The sequence below is a fragment of the Hydra vulgaris genome, chromosome 02, assembly GCF_038396675.1.
Source record: "Hydra vulgaris chromosome 02, alternate assembly HydraT2T_AEP".
Classification (NCBI taxonomy): Eukaryota; Metazoa; Cnidaria; class Hydrozoa; order Anthoathecata; family Hydridae; genus Hydra; species Hydra vulgaris.
In genome coordinates this window covers 71,999,813-72,023,292 of record NC_088921.1, presented here as the reverse complement: position 1 = coordinate 72,023,292, position 23,480 = coordinate 71,999,813, and the positions used below count along the sequence as shown (strand labels likewise).

Sequence of the window (23,480 nt, the reverse complement as noted above, 5' to 3'; positions counted from 1 at the left end):
TCAATTTAATAAATATTATATTACCTATGTCAAGAGGAAAACTAGGCCGATCTTCTTTAATTGCAAAACGATCTTCAAAATCATTTTTGTTATCATAGCCAAGACTTTTTAAAATAGCAGCTACATTAAAATAAAGTTATCGTTAAAATCATGCTATATAATGTAGAATATAATATAGAATAATTGTTAATAGGCTTGCTGAAACTATTCCGTGTGCTATAAATTAAGATAAATGTCTATGGAATAAATATATATATATAAAATGAATAAATAAAAATAAAAGTTAAAAATTACTACTAAGTTAAAAACTACTACAACACATTACCTTGAGAAGCAACATTATCCACTGAAAGGTAAGAGTGAAGCACTTCTATACTTTCTTTTGTAACTACATTTGGATATCTAAAAGATTTATAACAAAAAAACTTAGTAAAAAATGCCTACATAAATACATATCACATCTAGCATGCAAGTTGTTATAGCAAATATTATAAGGGCTGTGGTCATCTATATACAGCCAAAGTTAAAAAGTAGCTGAGCACTGATTGGTGAGTTAATTATAAAGTGATGAGAAAGCTTAGTTTCTTTGTCACTTTATGATTGATTGGTGATGTTATGAAACAAAACAGAATGAGCTAAATATCAATTATTATTATATGCTGAATTATAACAATATTATTTATAAAGTCAATGAAAGTAAGGGAGCAGGTGGTAGTGACAATTGTAGAAGCCCAACCCTTCTATTGTAGTGTTTTATATTTACTACCTCATAAGTAATCAGAAAAAACAATTTAAGCAATAATAAAGTAAAATACTTAAATAGAAATTTAAAAAAATTACCTAAACAATAAAATCTTCTCTAATAAAAAATTGCATCTATTAGTAGAAGGATCATGAGGACTGAAAATAAATTTAAAAAACAAAATAAATTAAAAACCATGTTAATGTTATGCTGTACTTATTTAAATAGAAAAACAATTGTAAATATTAAAAATCAGTTGCTAAAACTATGGGCTCAATTAAATCACAACAACAAAACTATTTAAATATCACTTACATTGTTGTTATAATCTCTTCACGTAACCTTTTAATGAGTCGAATTGGACCAGAATACCTTTACCAAAAAAAAAAAAAAAAAAAAAAATTGAAATGAATCTTTTATCAATTTTATTCAAAAATTGTAACATAAAAACTTATGTGTATAGCATAAAATTCATAGTAATATAATTAATTGTAAATATATTGTAGAATAAAGATTTATTTTTGAAAATTCAAACTAAATTTATTATACTAATTTGAAAAAATATATTTTATAAATTTATGTAACCCAAGCATGATCAAATTGAGAACCTTAGTTAAACCAAAATTTAAATAACATTTGGAAACATGTTTTTCATATCTCTTTGATGTTTTCATTACAAAACAAAATACAATCTTAAAAACATCTTCTAAAACTGATAAAACAAAAAAAAAAGTAACACTGTTGTTAATCAAAAAATTCAACATCTTAAGCATGTCAAACATCTTGTAGCCCCTTTTTTTTTTGTTATTCACCTCCTCAAGGCTGAGAAGGCCACTACAGATGAGGATGTTACTTAATAGTGGTTATAACCCTCTCTCAACTCTCTGACTCCTAAACAAAAACTTTATTCAACCACTGTTGACAAACAACATTGTATAACAAGTAACTATCACTTCAGATAACCCTGATGATAACATTATCAAAAAATCATACATACAATACAATCATATATGCTGACCAAAAACACCCTTTAAACTGATATATGCTAACCATGTTAAGCAATATTTTTTAATAATCCTATATATTAAAGTGTGAAAAGTGTGAAACCTAAATTTAAAAGTGTGAACTGTTAAATGACATTTGGAAATTAAAAGATGATAATCAAAATCCCTTCAGGGTTAGGTTGTGGTTAGATTATAATTAATCAGACAATGTTAAGCATACAACCAAATTACCAAAATACAGTGCAAATTATTCATTAATGAAAAATATCAAATTGTTTCAAAAAATTTAGACTAAGACATTCATGTAATCATTTTTTGACTTAAGATCTTATTGAACTGTTTAAATCGCATTTTTAAAAACTTTTTAATTTCTTGATTTAAAAATATATGGCTGATGATTACCCCCAGGCATAAAACTCTGACTACTACCAAAAAGTTGTATTTTTTCATATGAATATTTATCAAATAACTCAATCAATTCTATATAATATTTGTTTACATAATACCAATCACTGCTAAACAAAATATTTTGCACATTAATATACAAAAAACAATTAAATGTACTTATGTATGTATATATATAAATTTTAAGCACAAAAACTAAGCTTATGCATATAAAATTGCATTAACAATATTTAAAAAAACCAGTTAGCGTTTTATATATATATATATATATATATATATATATATATATATATATATATATATATATATATATATATATATATATATATATATATATATATATAAATATATGTATATATATATATATATATATATATATATATATATATATATATATATATATATATATATATATATATATATATATATATATATATATAAATTAGTAAAAAACACTTATCTAACTTTTATCTTCGACTTGAAGTTTCACCATTGCTGGATCATCAGGAAGAGTTCTCTTCCTGATGATCCAGCAATGTAAAAATAATAAAAAGCAAAGTACTCTTCTTGATGATCCAGCAATGGTGAAACTTCAAGTCGAAGATAAAAGTTAGATAAGTGTTTTTTACTAATTTATTATTGCTCTGTTCTTTAAGAACATTGAGCACTCTATTTGTAAAATACACTAACATAATTTACATATATATATATATACATACATATTTGCTTTTAACAAAATCTTAACAAGAACCATAAAGTAAAAAAAAATATATATATATATCAAGGACTCACTTAATCAGATGTCTGGTATTGTTAAGATTCATATAGTTGTTAATAACTCGTGAAACAATGCTAGCTATAAAAAACAAGCATAATGCTACACACATAATTAAAAAATTAACAAAGAGTAAAAAAAATAATCAAGTTTTGTTATAATCATGGTAAATATTCAACATTTTTTTTCTTTTTTTACGTTTAGTACTGAGTGAAAGTTTCTAATTTTGTAGACTAACAAAATAATTTCTGAGAATAATTTTTCTTATTTGTACAGTAGGCCAGAATTCACTTTTACTGGACAAACTTCATAACTAATTTCATATTAGGATATATTCACTAAAATTAGCATGAGTACTAATATGATGTCTGTGCTTTTTATGAAGGTAATACTTTTTTATTTTGTTGCTATGAATACCTTAATTTTAGCTTAACAACAACCTATTTTTGGTGTTTGCAGATATTTTACGAGTGCTATCTTCACTTAATTTGGCATGAGTACCAACATAAGATCACACTTCTTATAAAAGTGACAATTTTTTTTTATTTAGTTGCTATGGACTGCATAGATTCTTTGCAAAGTATGAATCATTAAACCTTTTAAAAGAACTGAAGCTGAATAGTCCTCCACTATTATATTTGCAGGATAACATTTCAATTTTGCATCCCAGACATCATTGTAAGCGGGGTAGATATTATATTCTTTCTCAAAGGCTTCACTTCTAGTCAATTGATAGGAAGCTTTTGTCAGACTGGCATCAATTATTAAAGCTAGTGCTTCATCTGTTTAATATTTACTTGCTTTATCTGTATTTGAAATATTTAAAATGTTCTTGGCAGCAATAACAATAGATCCATCTCTTAATTTTTTACTAGCAGCAAAAAATAATTCATTAGATGAATGAGATTCAAGTAAGCTAGATACACACCATTTTTAGTTTTATTAGATTTATCATCAAATGTAACTAGTTTTTGACCATGTCTACTTGCAGTTGGTTTATTGACAATTTTTCTGACAATAAAATATTCATTAAGCCAGTTAACTAACTTCTTTTCAAAATTTTTGACAGTATAGTTTGCACATTTCCACTTATTTTTATACAAGTAAACAAATCATTGAACAGCATGCCTAAAATCAACGTCTTAAAATTCAGCCATTTTTGGCTGAATAAATTTTAATAAATCTTTAGTAATACTTTGTTTTGAAATACTAAGTTTGCTCTTTCAGAGAAAACTATGAATGTCTAAGTTTAATAAAACCATATCTAAATAATTCTTATAACAAAATATTTTGTATTTAAAAATTTAATATTACAATATACATGCCGCACAGACTATTAATTCTTGTTTTTTTTTTTATATTTCAATATTCAAATGCTCAGAGTCCTGGTAACCAAGGGATTTAATATAAATAAATTATCAATAAATAAGCTTCCAAAATTATGTAACTAAAACTTTTCCCATTTTGTCCACCTACTGGCCCACTGGGATTTGTAATTATGTAGGGTAAGCCAAGCAGGGTATACAGGGTAAGCCAAAGCAATTTTGCCACTTTAGTTGCTTTAATGTTATCAATCAAACGTGATAAACTTTTATCTTATACTAATTAAAAAAAAGCTTTTACCTTATACTAGTAAATAATATAGAAGAATATTTTTTATCTCAAATGAGTTAAAAATTTAAAAACTTTTTTGAATTTGATGATTACACCTATGCCATACCGCACACATAGAAATGAAATTTACTTTTGTTGTTGCTGTAATTAGCTTTTGATATACTTGATTGTATCAGATTGAATAATGATTTTAAACTCAAGTCGAAAATAAATTTCTTTTTCTTCAAACCACATGCTTGATATTGATTTGTCAAGAATTTCTTTAAATCACTAGCTTTTATTTGACTGGAAAATAAATACATTTTTTTAAATTCACTTGTTTGTATGAGATTAGAAAACACATCCAGAAATTTCCACTATTCTTTAGTTGTTTTTTTGCTGCTTTTGTTTCAGCTTTCTAATGTTTTCAGTGCTTGTTATGTGCGCAGAATGAGGTTTTGTGTATTTTGGGTTTAAAATCTTCATCAGAGAACGAACAATTAATTTTAGTAAATAAAAGTTTGCAAATCCTTGCTGTATTTATTACCATTTCTAAATGCTTTACCTTTTTTGTATGTATGTTTCCTCACAGCAAACATTCATTTATTTCTTCACAGTGTTATAAAAGAGTAAAGTTAACAATAAGCAGATACAAGTCTTCATTCTATGACCATCTCTTCCCATACACTGTTAAAAACAAGATAGAATTAATCATCAGGTAAAGAGACCGATGATCTTTCAGCAAGTTGTTTGAACCAAGTTTTTAACCACTTTTGTTTTATAATCTCTTTATAGTGTGTATCAAGCAATTGCAGATATTGGTTGCTATGTGGATAAACAGGTAAAAGTATAACTTAAATATTTTAATAGATAACAGAATTCAACAGTTTTTAAAGCGACTTTTATGGTCATCTAAATAGACTAAGCATTTTTATTCTTTAGTCATTGGTTAAATACTTTATATAAATGATAAAAATATCTTACTCAATGAAAACCTACATTTAAAAAGCTTCCTGTGAAATACAGTGAAGTTAAAAAGAAAAGTTTCTTGATGGCTTCAAATCATCATTTAAAAATCAAAATTGAGGTACACTATCCCTGGAGGCATTAATAGTTGTCATTATGGTTGGCAAAGTATCTAATTGCAGTCCTAAATAAGTACTGGTTGGTTTCTTGCACCAATTTGCAAGCAAAACTTGCAGCCTTTTCTCTATTTTTAAAAAAATTTCTTGTTCCTGATTAAAATTTTCTGCACCTGCTTTAGACAGTCTTTCTGGAGCGCAGAGTCAACATAAGAGATCTAAGCTTAAAATCATTTCATATTAAATCTTTTAGACCCTGTTACCTTTATGTTTCAGAATAATTTTATATTTAAATAATTTAAACTTTTGATTTCCTCAAGCAAAAATTTATTTGGTTTCTAAATTTTAGAAAAAACTCTCCACCCCATTATCAAAGTATTATATAGCAAAGTTGGTTTGTTGTCTTTTCAGATAACCATAAAAATGCTATATCAGCATTATTTCAAATGTCAATATCTAAACAACCTATGTAACTTTTTAGTTAAAATTTTTTTTGAATGATTTTACATGGAATGTCCTGGTCCAGAAACCAGCCATGTGATTTATGCCAGGTAGTAGGCAAGTTTATTTGAAATAATCAATGAAAATATTATTTATTTGCATATAAATAAGCATTATACCTTAACTATTTAGTTGTCAATTGAAATCCATGATCTGCTAAAAATGCTTAAATCTGAATAAATGCAAAAAAAATCCAATGTTTATAAGAGTTTGTTCTTTTCGAAAACACTTTTTTTCATCTCACAAGACCTGATTGTCACTGCCCGTTTATCTCATCTTTTATCATTAATCTAAGTACTCCAAATGTTTTGGCTACTGTTTATGTTTTACCACCATATTAAACAGCTTTAAAAGCCAAACTGAGGTTGGTATTACTATAGGTAATACCAACCTCAGTTTGGCTTTTAAAGCTGATTTTAGATATAGTGATTGTTGCATTTTATGATGTATTTCATACATGGTGATTAATATGGTGGTTTATAAACAATCTAGGGTGATGGATATATATAATATTGAGAAATGTGAATAATAGAAATGCATTAAATTTAAAACAACCTATATTTTTAAAATATAAAATTTTAAGGACACATTTTGGAAATGAAAAATTACTTTATAATACTGAATATTATAATGAAATTAATTATGATTAAATAATTTTAATGAAAATTAAATATTTTATAATGAAAAATACTTTATAATATTGTATTATAAATTATATCTTTTAAATTAAATTGACTTTAAAATTACACTCAAATAAAGTTAATCAATTTGACAAAACAAATGTTAATGTTTACACTTGGAGCAAGAGTGGCACAATAATTTTCATTTATCACATTAAACAGCAAATCATATTAAAAAGTTACAACAACTGTTAGAATGGCAATTATCAATCAATAGAAAAGAAAAATGTAATTAAAAAAATAACATTACATTATTTTGGCACAATGATAAATGTAACCTCTTTTTTTTAAATTTATTTTTATGCTCTCGTTCGTAGTGACTAAGGTATTTTTAAATATTTATTATAAATATTATAATAACTATTATAAATACTTTTTTTTATTAACAAAAATAACAATGATTATGATAAATATATATCATAAATGATAATAATTACCATTTATTATTATTACTTTATTGATATGCATTTTTAAATTCTTCTCCATTTTTTTATAATACAAAAAATAAAAATATTTTACGCTTTTATTTCTTTTAACATTTTATGCAAGTTTTTTGAATTTTTTCCCTCGCTTTTGAATTAAAGTTCATCAATATTTATGACACAAGAACACCTGTAGATAGCATATTTAACAAATGACAAAAAAAAAAACAACCTTTACACATTTAAATAAACACTAATGTTCTCAACCCTTTAAATTTTTGAAGGTCATGAATTTATTGGTTACAAAGTGCACACAGTTTTTAAGCAAGGTGCCTTTTATGTTTTGTCATATATATTTTTATTGCTTATACTTAGCCTGTTGTACAAATAAAGATTTGGAAAAAAATTAAAAAAGAAAACCTTAACTTAACAATGGTAATGGAAAATAAAATTGTCTTTATATTTTTATACACTTTGGTTATTTTCATTATGTTAAAACTATTCTTATTTTAATATTATTATCAAAAGATGATTTGTGTGCAAATGTGCTTTAATTGGAAGTATTGAGTTGTTATTAAAAACAAAAGATTTTCAATCCCATGTGCATTAAATTGTAAAAAACCGTATGAAAGTATTTAAGAAAAACTTTTGCAATTTAATTAATGCTAATTAATGTTAATTAATGCTTATTCAAACATCAAAACTATATTTAAACTCATACTTGATTAAAATTAATGCATGTTTAAACTTACATGCAAATGCTGGCATTCTTGCTATGGCTAAGGAGGTGATGTCATCAAATGTTGCATCAAGTATCTTAAGTAGATTTGATCAGATTTGTAACAAAAACATTAAATTTAATACTAAGTAATTTATAAAGTGTGAAAAACAACACTTACCACACCTTTGATATTTGGATATACCATGGCTGCATAAGAGGCTGCATAACCTCCTATAGACCATGCAAACAAAACAATGTCTTCACATTTAAAACCTAATTTTGAAACAGCATATCGAACAACAACATCAATTGCATTTCCTTCTGAAGATGGACTTGGAGTACCCTTAAAATATTTTGCAGTTAATTTATAAACGCTTACACACACAAAATTTACACACTAGAGATAAGATTTATGTAAATTACACTTCCTAATTAGCTTTTTGTAGAGATAGTAACACTTGAGTTTGAATTTGAATATTAGATTATAAAAGGTTACATAAAAATATTTAAAGTGGCTTGAGAGAAAAAAAAAAGACATTATCAAGAGTGGCATTAGAGAGAAAAATTAGCACAACAGAATAGAGGGTGATATAATAGTTTAGAAAAGGCTGAAAGTATATATGGTGCATAGCATTAAAAAAATACGAACTTAGCAGCTCATGATACATCGAAGATAATGTTAGTGATGTTTCATTTTGAGTTTTGGTACACACATCAATTTGAATTGAGTTTAGGTACTAACTACGTTTAAAAAAAAGTACTACCTATGTTTAAAAAAAAAATTCTTTTATTCTAAACATTCCTTTTTTTTTCTTCTTTATCTGAAAAAATATTAGGATTTAAGACAACCTTTTAAAAATAAAAGTGAGCTAAATGTATTAGTGAGCAGAGTACTTTAAGAGGCATAGGGTGGATTTGAACCTTAAACCTCTTGATTGGGGTCCAAAATTTCCACCACTTCTCTATTAATGAATTAAATTTGTTTCTTTTAGCCCTTTCAACAAGGAGTAAATATTTAGTAAATAAGCAAAGATATTTGTGTGTATGTGTCTATTTATGTGTGTGTGTGTGTGTGTGTGTGTGTGTGTGTGTGTGTGTGTGTGTGTGTGTATATATATATATATATATATATATATATATATATATATATATATATACATATTTATGTGTGTGTGTATATATATATATATATATATATATATATACATATTTATGTGTGTGTGTGTGTATATATATATACATATATATATATATATATATATATATATATATATATATATATATATATATATATATATATATATATATATATATATATATATATATATATATATATATATATATATATATATATATATATACACACCAAGTTTTCATTTCCCAGATATATTTCTAAATATATCTGGGAAATGAAAAAAAAAGGCATTTTCAAATTTTATTTTTATGTGAAAGATTATTGATAGAGCGGAACCATTTAAACCTGGAAAAAAATTATGTAACGGTGGTTTAACCAAAAATACCATATCATTATCTTACCTATTGAATAAACAAAATAAATTAATATCGAAACGTCACCACGAAAACAAATTTGTTATCTACAACATTAACGCCAACTAAGCTAACACTGCATTGCATTTTTGTATATAATTTTTGTTATATATATATATATATATATATATATATATATATATATATATATATATATATATATATATATATATATACATATATATATCAGGCCTTGTTATGAGATTTCGCTGCCTAACGAAAATGCGTAACGCATTTCAAAGTAACTCAGCAAATATATTTTGTACTGTTAGAAGTTATATTAGATTAGTTATATTATTATAGAGTCACTATCGTATTTTCAAGTACCGCATTGTAATTAAAGTTATTTTATTAACGCGTTAAAAATCATACAAACAGTTTTTTTTTCTCACTTTATCAAAAGTTACAAATAAAATCTTAGTTCTTATTTGTGAAATCATTTTTATCATTTTTTTCAAATATGAACTAAATTTTATTTTGAAAAAAATACTTTTTTCATAAAGCGTAACATAATATTTGTTTATTTTCTTATAATTTTACAGTTGGTTTTTGGTTATTTTATTAACTGTTATTAAATTTTTTCTTTTTTTTGTGAACTCTTTTTAATAGTGTTTTTAAACAATAAAGGGTTTTATCAGTTACCTATAACATATTCGTGATAATAGTTTATATTCATAAATTAAACGAACGTCATTAAATTAAATAAAATGTCCTAAAATATATAAACTTAAAATAAAATATTTAATAAAATATTTTCTTAAAATAAAATATCTTTAAATAAAATAAACTTAAAATAAAAGATTTTCATCAAAATAAATGCATTTTTTAAACTATTATAACAAAAAATAACTAACAATAAAACAAGTTCTAAAGTCTTAAAAAAAGAGGACATAATGGCAAATTAATCAACTTTTTATTCTTGTGTTCTATTAGAACTTCTGGTACAATGTTCATTCATCTATAGGTTACTATACGAATGCTCTGTCTGACTGTATGGCGTGATATTCATTCACCTGTAAGTTACTATATGTATACTTGTGTTCTGTCTAAACCACTGGTTCAGTGTTTACTTACCCTAAAGTTACTATATGTATCTTTGTGTGTTTTGTTTGAATCTCTGGTGTAGTGTTGGCTCGTTTACCAACTAGTGACTACAACAATATTGCATATGCTCACACTAATTTTCAGTATTCTGTCACTCATGCCAATATTGTTGTTATTAGTAACATTATTGCTCATCACACTAAATGGTTTGGCACAAGTACCACTGACCCTGCTGGCACTTTTTTTGTGATTTTCTTCCTGACGGTCTTTGGGCAAAAGTCTTTCATTTTTCTGCTGATTAATGCAACACCTACAAAACCTCCTGGATCAAGGCGGGTAAGGAAACCTTTATTGCTTCTTTTAGGTTTCAAATCAAGCCTCATTCTACTCTGTAGTTGTCACTTTCTTAAGCAGTCGCTATCTTATTGCAATTATTTATTTATCTCTTTTTCACAGGAACAGTTCTCTTGAGAACATATGCCTATTTATTATTGCAAGAAATCCATGTAAAAAGGTGCTATCTGATGCTAAGTTCCACTATTCCCAGTTAATTAAACCTTGTATTTTATCTCAGAAGTTAGGCTCTAAAGTCTTTTAGAAAATATTTAAAAGTGTCATTAAAAAGTCAAACACCCATCTTTAATTCATGGATCTGATCTTCTTACCTCTCCCAAAGATAAGCCAGAACTTTTTGCAAAGAACTTCCTCTAATTTGACTTGTAAATCTAATGGCTGTTGTGTTCATTCATTGCTAAAATCATTCTTCAATTAAACTTTTCTATCAAAGTCTTACAAAAGTGTTATCCAGAACTCTCTTTGAATGTCTCTGAACTATTTACTAAGTGGTTGACTAAACCTTGTTTTCCTGCTTGCTGGAAAATGGCATCTGTGGTTTCAATATTTAAAAAGTCTTAGGAATACTCTGAACCCTACAACTATCGTCCACTCAATTTTCTCTCTATTATTAGCAAGGTTTTTGAGTCTTTAATCAAATAGTCTATTAAAGTCCAATGACTTACTCCTTAATAATCAGGGATGCGCCATTTTGTAATTTTCAAATCTTGAGTCCCTTAAAGATTTGAAAATAACAAAAAGATTATTATTTTTTACTTATTTTTCCAGGAATTTCAATAATGTAGAGAAGCTTATGGAAAAAATTTTTGGTATCCAGGAATTTTAATAATGTAGAGAAGCTTATGGAAAAAACTTTTGGTATCCAGGAATTTCAATAATGTAAAGGAACTTATGGAAAAAACTTATGGAAAAAATATTAGGATTTTTAGATTAGAGAAGCAATTTTTTAACCTGGTGTCCTAATCTATAATGGCAACAAGGACTCCAGGTCTCAAAAACAATATGTTCCAAGTCATTAAATCTCATGAATTTTTGTATATGAATTTGTAATTTGCTGTGTTGTAGAATTCTATTGTACATTGTGAATTTTAACTTCAACAAAACTCATTTATTTACTGTAAACAACTATAACAATATTAACGACATTACTATATTAATGAATGGCAACTTATCCAATTCTTTATGTCTTATTGGATTATCATTCACTACTGACCTCTCATAAAAACCATATATACAATTGATTGCAAAGTTAACATCTGCTAAAGTTGCTTCTCTTTATTGTGATCGCCAATATCTTGCTTCTCTTTATTGTGATTTCATTCTCTCTCTTGACAAACTTCTTACTCATCCCTGTATGGAATACTGTTGTCATAGTTGGTCTGGTTCTTCATATGATACTCTTTCTCTTCTAAAAAAGGTCTAAAAACGCATTGTAAGCATAGTTGGACCTGCTTTATTTGCAAATCTTTAACCTCTCTTATCTTTTTTTTATTAATAACTTGCAACTTAATAGTTGTGTACTTCGTATCAGCATGAAAAATAAAAATTACTATTTCAAACTATCTTTTCCATTTGACTACATAAAGTTGACTAAACTTGTTAAAACAAAAAACTGGACGAAATGTAATATGTAATGTGAAACATAACGTCAAGGTAAAGCAAATAGGTGACAACTTAAATAAAGTATAAATAAGAAAAGCTAATGTATATAAATATTTAAATAAATGCCCAAAATTTTTTCATTGTTTGCAAAGTACAAAGTTAGTTGCTTTAAAGTGTTATCTAATTAATATTTTGTAAATTATTAAATTCAGTACTTAACTAAATGATATGATTATTATGCACTGTCAAACAATTTGAAATTTTTCCAAACCAGAGATATAACTACATTTCCAAATAGTTTTTATTAAATTGAATTTTTTAATAAAAATTTTTTAATATTCTTATTGTGAGAGCAAAATTTTAACTTAATATAATTTAATGCAAAATTTTAATTTAATAATTTAATGCAAAATTTAAATCTGCAAGATTAAAATATTGTTATTATATTTTGCTTAAACTTAGGTTATAAGTTTTAATTATATTTATAATAAATAAAAATAAAGGCACACATTATTTTGTATAAAAGGTATAAAATTAAAATTAAAAACAAATTGTAAGATTATTTAAAAAAAAAAAAAATTACCGAACTTCCCATAAAACCTGGATGATTCCATCCTAATACCGAATAACCTCCTAAATTAGTAAAAAAAATTTAATGAACCTGGGAAGTTTAACTGAGACTTTTTTTTCAATTAAACTTACTTGCAACAAGACTAAAGACAAAAAATATTGAATCTAAAAGTAGGAAATATAAAAGACAAAGAAACAAAGAAACAAAGAAATGCAAAGAGAGCTTTGCTATATACTCTAAATTGTAAATATCAGAAATATATAAACATAGGAGAGTATTCCAAAAAAAAAACAAGCCGCTTGTGATTAAATTTTGGTTGGTAAAAAAGAGTATTTGAGGAGTAGAAAATAGACTTTAACATAAAAAAAACTAAAAAAAAAAAATTTTCTTTTTTAATTCAGATTCACTCCCAACAAGGCTGCAAACAAACACTATTAAGTTAGGAGTTACTAGAAGAAGAAAAAAGAACAGAGTTATAAAGCAAGGAAACAGTTGACAGACTTAAAAAGTTGTAGATTGTATGAGTCAAGAAAACATGAAGATGGGAGAGTGTTGGGGAAGTGAATTGAAGTGCAGGAGAAAAATTAGATAAATAAAAGTTTTAAACGCATGTTGGGACAGATATAGTAAAAGAATGAGATTTGGCTGAATGACGAGTCAAGGGAGAATGAGGTTTAGCTGATGGAACTAGGAATGATTGCTCCTTTGAATGACGAGTCAAGGGAGAATGAGGTTTAGCTGATGGAGTTAGGGATGATTGCTCCTTTGAATGATGAGTCAAGGGAGAATGAGGTTTAGCTGATGGAACTAGGGATGATAGCTCCTTTGAATGACGAGTCAAGGGAGAATGAGGTTTAGCTGATGGGATGATAGCTCCTTTAAGCAGCAAAAATCAAAACAATTGTAGAAAAGAGAAATGCAACTTTACGATGATGGGAAAGAAGCTCAAGCTTAGCAAATAGACCAGGTCCAACTACATTTACAATGCGTTTTTGGACCTTGTCTAAAAGAGAAAGAGCATCATTAGAAGAATCAGCCCAAATATCACACAGTATTCCATACAAGGACAAATAAGAGTTTTGTAGAAGTAGAGAATTGAATTAGAAATAGGAAAATAGCAAGCACAATAAAGAGAAGTAACCTTAGCAGATGCTTATTTAGCGATCAATTGTATATATGGTTTCCATGAAAGTTCAGCAGTCAATGATAACTCAAGAAAACATAAAGAAAAAGACTCAGTGACAGGGTTGCTATTCATTAATATAGGAATTTTGACAGTATTGCAATAGTTGTTTGCTGTAAATAACTTAATTTTGTTGGAGTTAAAATTCACAAACCACTGCAAGCCCCAATCTGTTACAGAAGTGAGATCAGATTCTAGATCGGCTGCCTGTTCTAAGCAATCGAAAAGAGAAGACTTTTATTCAGACAGGAGTATAAAGTTGAGTCATTAGCAAAAAGAGCTACTTTAAAAGAAAAAATTAGCAGGAAGATTATTAATGTAGATAAGAAACAAAACAGGACCAAGGATAGAACATTGAGGTATAAGATAAAAATAAAGAATTAGGAATAAAAAAACAGCACAATAAAATTAGGTAAACTCACACAGGTAAACTTAGCAGATGCTAAATTTGCAATTGATTGGATATATGGCTTTCATGAGAGGTCAGTAGTGAAAGATATTTTTAGTAGATAACAAGTAGAGCACCTGAAAAAGTGTGGCCATTCCAAAAAGTGTTTAGCCACTCAGTAATAAAGTAATATTATTATTTTATTTTCAAAGTAAAAATCACTATCATAATTATCAAACTTGTTTTCAACAAACCCTTTAAAGTAACTCTGACAATATTAATTATGTATAAAAATGGTATTATAAGTATTGCTTTTACCTAAGCCAACAACACCAAATGAGAAACTATTATATCAATATGAACTTATACAGTATGTATAAGTTTATATTGATATAACAATTTATATCAATATGAACGTATATATGATATCATGTATGATATATATCACAAACCACTAATAGATATTATGTAATGCTATTACATCACAGAACACTAATGGATACTATATAATGCTATCCTACCACAGATTACTAATGGATATCAAGTATGATATCATATCACAAACCTCTAATGGATATTATGTAATGCTATTACAATAAAAATACTTTGGTCTAAATTCCTTTTAGGTTTTTTTAAAAAGCAACAATTAATTGTGCAAAAAAACAACAACAACCAAACCTAATTGGACATGACAAGTGATTAAAGTTAAGGTAACCTAAACAAATTTTTATGAAAAACAATTAAATACCTTTTAGTGGAGTTCCCATGCATCCCACTTCGTAGAAAGCTGCGTTACCTTCACAACAGATAACCTAAAATAAAACTGTAATAACTTCCAGACAAAAAAAGCAACAACATTAAAATAAATAGAAAAACACAAGCATAAGAATGTATTTACCAAAGTGTTACCATTGTCATTGTTTTTTCGTTTGTCAAGAAACATTGTATCAATTTCATTACCATCTTTAGCTAACAATTTTGATCGAATACCATTCTTAAAAAAAATTTAAAAATTTTCTATTAATTTTGTTACCATCTTTAGCTTACAATTTTAACCGAATATCATTCACTAAATAAATAACTAAGGAAAAAAATATTTGTTTCTTATCAAAATTTATGAGCTATTTTTGTAATTTTTACTACTTCATTGTTATTAGTTTGTCTTTTTTCAAGTTAGTTTTGAGTTGAGTTTTTTATATATGTACAAAATTATAATGTAAACTTTATGATATTAATTAACATTCAAAAGATTATCTTAATATACTTGTCATTATGATCATTTTGACATATTTAGCATTATAAAGATTGACACAATTAGCATTATAACGATAGTTTTTGACACATTTAGCATTATAGAGATCGTTTTTGACACATTTAGCATGATAAAGATAGTTTTTGACACATGTAGCATTAAAAAGATCATTTTCGACACATTTATCCTTATAAAGAGCACTACTAACTATATTACATTCCAGAGTAACTGCCAATTCATTAACATGCAAGGGGCGTTATCAATGCATTAAATATAAAAAGATCATTATCTATGGATTTAACAAGAGTCATTAGCAATGCATTAAATTTGCAAGGGTTATTTTCAACCCATGTAATATCCACAAGCTATTATTACCAATACCTATGTGTTCCTTTTGAACATACTATTTTAAGTGCATCCTAGTGTTATATGAATACAAATATATTCTACCAAAACATAAATGTTTATAATGCACAATTTTATCACAATTTCCAAATACACTAAAAGACTCATAGATCATCCAAGTCACATTTTGAAAATCCAGAAAATTGTTTGGATAAAAATTCCAGAAAATTGTTTGGATAAAAATTCCAGAAAAAATACAGAATAAGTTTTCCCTTATTTTCCATTTAATTTTGCTTTAATCTGAGTTGTTTCAATTTTTTTTCAAACTTTTCATAATTTTTCTAAGAGTGATAAGTAAAAAACAAATATATTACAAAAATATATACCTAAACTTGCATGTATGGAAAATGCTTTGGATATCTGGAAAAACTTAAAGTTGAAAAAAATATCAGGAATTCCGGAAATATCCAGAAAAAGATAATTGCTGAAGACTGCATAAAATAAAAAAAGTTTGGCAAATGAGGCAAAAAGTTTGGCAACTAGGGCAAAAATAACTCATAAATAAAATCTCACAGTAAAAATAAATAAAAAACATGCAACAACATTAATTTTTAAGACAAGAAAAAAACTTTGTTTACTACTTATCATGATTTTACTACAAAAAATGCAGTAAGTTTAAAAATAATAGATAAAAAAACACACTTACTTTTTCAATCAGGATTGTTCGACCTTGATGTATAGCAGGTGCTAAAACAAAAGTATTAAATTTGTACTGAATGTCTTATATTTAAATGAGTGTGGAATAAAACAAAAGTATAGACCTTGTAATGAATTTTTATTTAGGAGAGTGTGGAAATAAAATTTATGATACATAGACAAAAGTAAAAAGCTTAAACGATAAATTAGAAATTAACTTGCTTGTAATCATAAATAAAAATGTAAAAAAAAGTTAGAAAAAGTATGGGAAAAAAAGGGCACAATTTAAGTGATCATGAATTGCCATTAAAATTTAATATTTTAATTCAATTTATTAATCATAAATAAAGCACAATAAAGTACGATATATTTATTAAAAAACAACCGCTTATCACAACAGTCTAAAGGAATTTAGCGGTGATCAAATATTTTAAATAAAAGAAATCATTAAATCTTATTTACTATTTTCTTATAAATTAAATGTTCATAACTCTTTTGCAGATGTGTATACAAAATTGAAGACAGAGGAGTTTAAAAATATATTAACTAATTTAAACTTTTTTAAAATTATTTTAAAACAAAACAAAAAAACTCTTACGAATTATTTTAAAATGTATCTTTTTTATCATTATTTCTAATATCAATAAATTAGTTTCTAATTTAAAACATTTAAATTTTTAAATAATTCCTTAAACTTTCCCCCTAAACAAAAATCGATATTATTGTTTCATACAATGCACAAATAGCTTTAGCATTTTTTTAAATTATAATCCTTTAACTACCTGGTGTTTAAAAAAACAATAATTAAAAAATGTAAGTTTCGACTGTTACTATTTTGGCAGTAGTAAACTTATTGTTTTATTTTTTCATTAATTTTTGCAATATGATAAATTGACCATTTCATTAAAACAGTGTTCATGTATTTAATAAACTAAGAATTTAATGACCGGAAATGAAATAAAAAATGAAATATTTCCGGACATTGAAATTTGTAATCACTTAATTCAAGCCTTGATATAGTCAGTTACACACCCAGACATAATTCCTTATTGTTTAACCAGAGTAGGCACCGAAACCAAAGTGACCAAACTACATAAATTATAAATTCTAATATTAATAAAGTCCAATATTATTAAATAAAAGCAAATAAACATGTAGAAAATATTCTCATTTTTGTTAGCTGTATATTATGTTTTATAACGAAAATTAAAGAGGTGAACTTTATCAATGTTGATTAATTATACATTATATCAGCAATCAAAATAGGTAATGGACTTCGCTGCCCCTCAGACCATTCTTGATACCTGGTAGAGGACGGCAACAAATGATTTTTTTGTTTTTTTTTAGTAAAAATGAATTATGATTGGTTGCCCTCCTCAAACAGGTCTCAAAAATAGTCAGAGGGGCCCCAATGTCTAACACTTATTTTGACCCCTGCATTACATAAATATAAAATTATACTAATGCGAATTTAAGAAATGATTTTTATATTATTAAAAGTTATAATGCGTCAATAACGTATTTTAAAGTGCTATGTGGTAATGAAATTTAAATTTAAACCACATTAAAAATCTTTTAAACAATAACTATAACAAAAATTTCTTAAGAAACCTAAATTATGAAAACATGATTTTCAACACTCAAAACCAATATAGTTTGTTTTAAAAACAAAGTTAGGGAGCAATCAACAGTTGTGTTTTTGTTTATAAATTTAACATTTTTGATAACTATAATTGATCTTTTATTTTTATTTTTGAAGAAATTTCAAAATAAAAATTACATTATTTAAAAACAAAGTTTTATTTTAAACTAAGAAAAATTGCGTATTTTTGCATAAAATACTCAAAAGATGAGTTGCATATCGAGTATTCAACAAAAGATGAGTTGCATATCGAGTATTCAACAAAAGATGAGTTGCATATCGAGCATTCAACAAAAGATGAGTTGCATATCGAGTATTCAATAAAAGATGAGTTGCATATCAAGTATTCAACAAAAGATGAGTTACATATCAAGTATTCAACAAAAGATGAGTTGCATATCGAGTATTCAACAAAAGATGAGTTGCATATCGAGTATTCAACAAAAGATGAGTTGCATATCAAGTATTCAACAAAAGATGAGTTGCATATCGAGTATTCAACAAAAGATGAGTTACATATCCAGTATTTAACAAAAGATGAGTTGTATATCGAGTATTCAACAAAAGATGAGTTTCATATCGAGTATTCAACAAAAATGTGTATGATAAGTTGCATATTGAGTAAAAAAAAAATCAAGCTTCTCATAGCCTTAGAAAAGGAAATCCCACAAGACACAGTAGTTACCAGCAGTTGGGTGATCATGATTATCTTAATCCTTACTTAAATTTACAGCAACATTTTGGATTTTAAGAAATTACAGCAACATAAGACTGTGATATAATACTGGAGCAAGTTACTGGAGCCTAAAACTTTATATAACCAAATCATGTAATAGGCCATAATAATTATTTATCCACCATTATATTAGTGCATATCCTTGATTACTTTTTGAATTTGTACATCATATTTTCTAATAAGTGTCTGTATATTTCTGAAATTTATTATCTTTCCTCAGTATGTTATTTCGCAAAATGAAGTGAACTGATTGAATTTTAACCCCTCAAAATTTTTTATCTCCTGCCTGATTTTTTTTCAGAGATAATAAACATGTCAAAAAGCTTAATAAAAAATTCCATAGCCTTTTATTTTGATAGATTTATTCAAACTCTTGCTTAGTTAATATGATTTATAGAATCATACTAATTAAGCAAGCAATTGAGCTCAATTTTGTGCCACAACTCTGTAGTAATTTATTTTATGACTGTTTTTGTATTTTTACTTCTAAAAAATCCTGTAAATGTTTAAATGGAATTATTTAAACATTTACAGGATCATATCATTTCTTTTCCATATTTGAGGTGCCCAAGACAATCTTATTAATGTTAGGTTTTTTCCAAGCAGTTCAACCGAGCAGCCTAACTTCATATGCCTAATATTGAATCATTGATTTGCGCTAAATTAACAAGATTAGTTTAGTGTGAATTTAATGGTAATATAAGGAAAATTCATCACACAAATAAGAAACATGAGAACCTGAAGAACTTAAATGGAGCCTTATGAAAATGACCATAAACATTTTAACTCAAAATTAATTTTTTTTACTTGGCTAAATTTTTGTTTACAATTTAATTTTATAGTTTTAAATAGTCAATAATCACTTAATTTTATTTTCGTCATTACATATTAGACACAATAAGTTTTTAATTTAGTCTTTTAAAGCGTTTTTCTTTAACTTTAATTTTTTAAAAAAAATTTTTATGTAGCCCATTTTGTTAATTACAATACAGGCTCGTAGGAACAAAAATTATATTGGGGGGGGGGGGGGAGGGGCAATACTATTGGGTAGGTAAAATACTTTAAGGGTGAATCAGAATAAAACCTTATGATTTTGATTGCAATGCATAATAAAGGGAACTTTGTTTTACATTCTACTTGATTCAAAAGACAGAAAAGGTAAACCCACAGCTTTTTATGTTTGGATGAATTTGCTAACATATTTAGATTTACATTGAATATTGTATTTGGAGAAACGCCCAAAACGTTAAAGCGTGTTTCTTTCCAATCAACGAACTCTTTAGCAACTTCAATCATATCGATTGCATCAGTCCTATCTTTTTGAATGCTCAACAACATAATATGATTTAAGCGTTAGTTAGTTGTTGTTGATTGAAGATTGATTTTTATGCGTTCTAAAGCAGAAAATGATCTTTAGCTTACGGCATTAGTTGCAGGCATAACCAGGAGAAAGCTTCGCCAAAATAACCATTTGAGACATGAAACGCCTTTCACCCGCATTTAAGCTTTGTAAAAATAAAACTAATTTGTTTGCACTTATGACTGTTTCTTTTAAGTAGGACCTAAGAATTTGCAATTGAGCAATCATTTTATCTTTTCTAAAATCATTTTCAAATACTTCAAAAATGACATCTCTGACGAGTTCTCTGTCATAGGATTCGCAGTTAAGTGCATTCATGAAAACTTGTTGCATATTTTGATAAACAACCCAATCTGGCTGATCAAAAAAAGTTGTTATCGTTTCAGCTACATTATCAAGAGCTTTGTAATAAATATTTCAATATATCTCCTCCGTTGTTTCAGGATAGTACGTGGTATTACCAGTATAATAACTTTTTATTTTTGCAGGGCGTCTTTTCTTCGTTGGAATATAAGGATCTTCAAACTGTAATCATAATTTGGAGGATTTGACAAGTTTCCAAAATCTCACAAATGACTGATCATTTCTAATTGGCCTTCTACAGCAGTGCATGCGCTATCCTGTAAAGTTTTTGACAGGTTGTCTGTTTGTATTAAAATCATATTTCCTAAAAGACAACCAAAAAGAAAATTGAACTGCTGCATGTATATCATAACACTGCGGATATACGCTATCATGTCAGTTTCCTTTACATTTTCCAACAACCACTCCCATAAATCCATCAGGTCATCGTAGTATGATTCCCCACGAATAGTCAAGTATCATTAGTATGATTCCCCACGAATAGTCAAGTGAGTTGGACAAAATGAATGAACACTACGGTTTTCATTTTCATTTAATTCAGGGAGTTCTTTTAAATGAGTTTCTCTTTTTGGAGATTTTTTTACAAGTTTACAAATTTCTTTTATTGTTCCAAAGGTTTCTGACAACAGTTTAACATTTCTAACAGAATCTCCATGGCAAGATTCAAGGCATACCCATGACAATGTGTTTAGAGGTATTTTTGATTTAATGTTTTTATCACTGATGCAACCCCTTTTTTACCTGCCATAGCATCTGCACCATCATAACATTGTCCACAAGAATTATCCAGTTTAAGGCTCATTCATATAATGACATCCTGTAAATACAAAAGAGTTTTTAATGCAAAAGCTGAAATTAAACAATGATTTTCTGAAAAAATAAAAAATCTCAATCGATAAAATAGTAAAAACATACAGCCCGCAAAATAGTAAAAAAAATTTTAAATTTGCATATTATCTCAGTATAAATACCTGAATGATATTTACGATTGAATTAGCATCAGGAATTTCTATTGAATAAAGGCTGATAAAATCTTTGTGAATTTGTAAACCATCATCCACCCAGCGAAAACAGATAACAAGTTGTTCAAGATTAGATGAATCACAAGTCTTATCTACCATGATGGTAGATAAGACTTGTGATTCATCTGCTAACTGGATTTTTGATGAGATATCGCGCAATATCCTATGTATCATTATCTGAAAAATTTACGCTGATAATTAATGTAAATATGTAAATAACATATATATATATATATATATATATGCGGTAGTGGTGTAGTGGTAAAAGCGCTTGCTTCATAAGTGAGAGGTTCCGAGTTCGATCCCCACCATGTCCCTGGTAGTACCGCGCTCAACTTGTTTATCCGCGCAACGGCCTTGTTCGTCAAGGTTCGTGTTTCGGAGTTATAGAGTTGAGAGAGGGTTATAACCACTATTAAGTAGCCTCCTCATCTGTAGTGGCTTTATCGGCCTTGAGGAAGTGAATAACAAAAAAAAAAAAAAAAAAAAAAAAAAAAAAAAAAAATATATATATGTGTGTGTGTGTGTGTGTGTGTGTGTGTGTGTGTGTGTATATATTTTTTTTGTTAATTCACCTCCTCAAGGCGCAGAAGGCCACTACAGACGAGTAGGCTACTTAATTGTGGTTATGACCCTCTCTGAACTCTAAAGCTTCGAAACACGAAACTTAACGAACAAGGCCGCTGCACGGAGAAACAAGTTGAATATATATATATATATATATATATATATATATATATATATATATATATATATATATATATATATATATATATATATATATATATATATATATATTCACAGTAGTGAGAGAGGAAAAAATACTTCTATCATTTCATTTTGTACCTCAGACGAGGTATATTTCATTTGCTTGCGATCCAACCGTTTTGTTAAACTTTCCTCTTTATAATCAGAATTTATCATCAGTAGTTGATGAAAATTTGAGTTTAACTCTGATCCTGATTCTTTGTCCCAGTCACTTTTTAGCGGAATCACTTGACGTGCTGCGTAACAAATGTATGAAAGAATTTTTAAAAGCATTTTTCTATTATTGAACTGTTTTAAATGAAATTCATTAGAAATGATAGCCCCAACATTCCCGTACTTTGTGAGAGCCTTCAAAACGCTCAATGATGCCTCTTTATGCGAATGAGAAATCTCATGAGCGCTATATTTATTTGAGGCATTTTTCCAATTAATAAATCCTTTTGTGGTGAATGCAATTTGCTTTTTAGAGGAAGAGAAAGCATTTAAACAAATAGCTTTAATGCATGTGATGCAATACACTGAATCAGTACAAACGTCATAATGGAGCCATAGATAAGTTTTAAACCACGTGGCTGAGAAACAGCATATTACACCATTACTTCTCCTTTTGGGAAAAGTTTTTTGGCTGGTAAGGATCAGTTAATATATTCAATCTGTCTTCTAAAGCGCTATTTGATTTAA

General features: G+C 27.0%; 1 protein-coding gene across 2 annotated transcripts in view; it reads right to left on the bottom strand.

The window, feature by feature from the left end:
* Positions 1 to 23,480, bottom strand: part of LOC100206065 (phosphatidylserine lipase ABHD16A) — a 52,636-nt gene that overhangs the window by 5,102 nt on the left and 24,054 nt on the right. For both annotated transcript variants that reach the window (XM_065791866.1, XM_065791865.1), the window contains exons 8-18: positions 16,919 to 16,959; positions 15,514 to 15,609; positions 15,364 to 15,427; positions 13,057 to 13,106; positions 8,104 to 8,268; positions 7,957 to 8,020; positions 2,944 to 3,007; positions 1,058 to 1,114; positions 841 to 900; positions 326 to 402; positions 25 to 120 (exon numbers count right to left, since the gene is read on the bottom strand). In XM_065791866.1, coding sequence (XP_065647938.1) covers positions 25 to 120; positions 326 to 402; positions 841 to 900; positions 1,058 to 1,114; positions 2,944 to 3,007; positions 7,957 to 8,020; positions 8,104 to 8,268; positions 13,057 to 13,106; positions 15,364 to 15,427; positions 15,514 to 15,609; positions 16,919 to 16,959 — 834 coding nt within the window. The remainder of the gene's footprint in view (positions 1 to 24; positions 121 to 325; positions 403 to 840; positions 901 to 1,057; positions 1,115 to 2,943; positions 3,008 to 7,956; positions 8,021 to 8,103; positions 8,269 to 13,056; positions 13,107 to 15,363; positions 15,428 to 15,513; positions 15,610 to 16,918; positions 16,960 to 23,480) is intronic.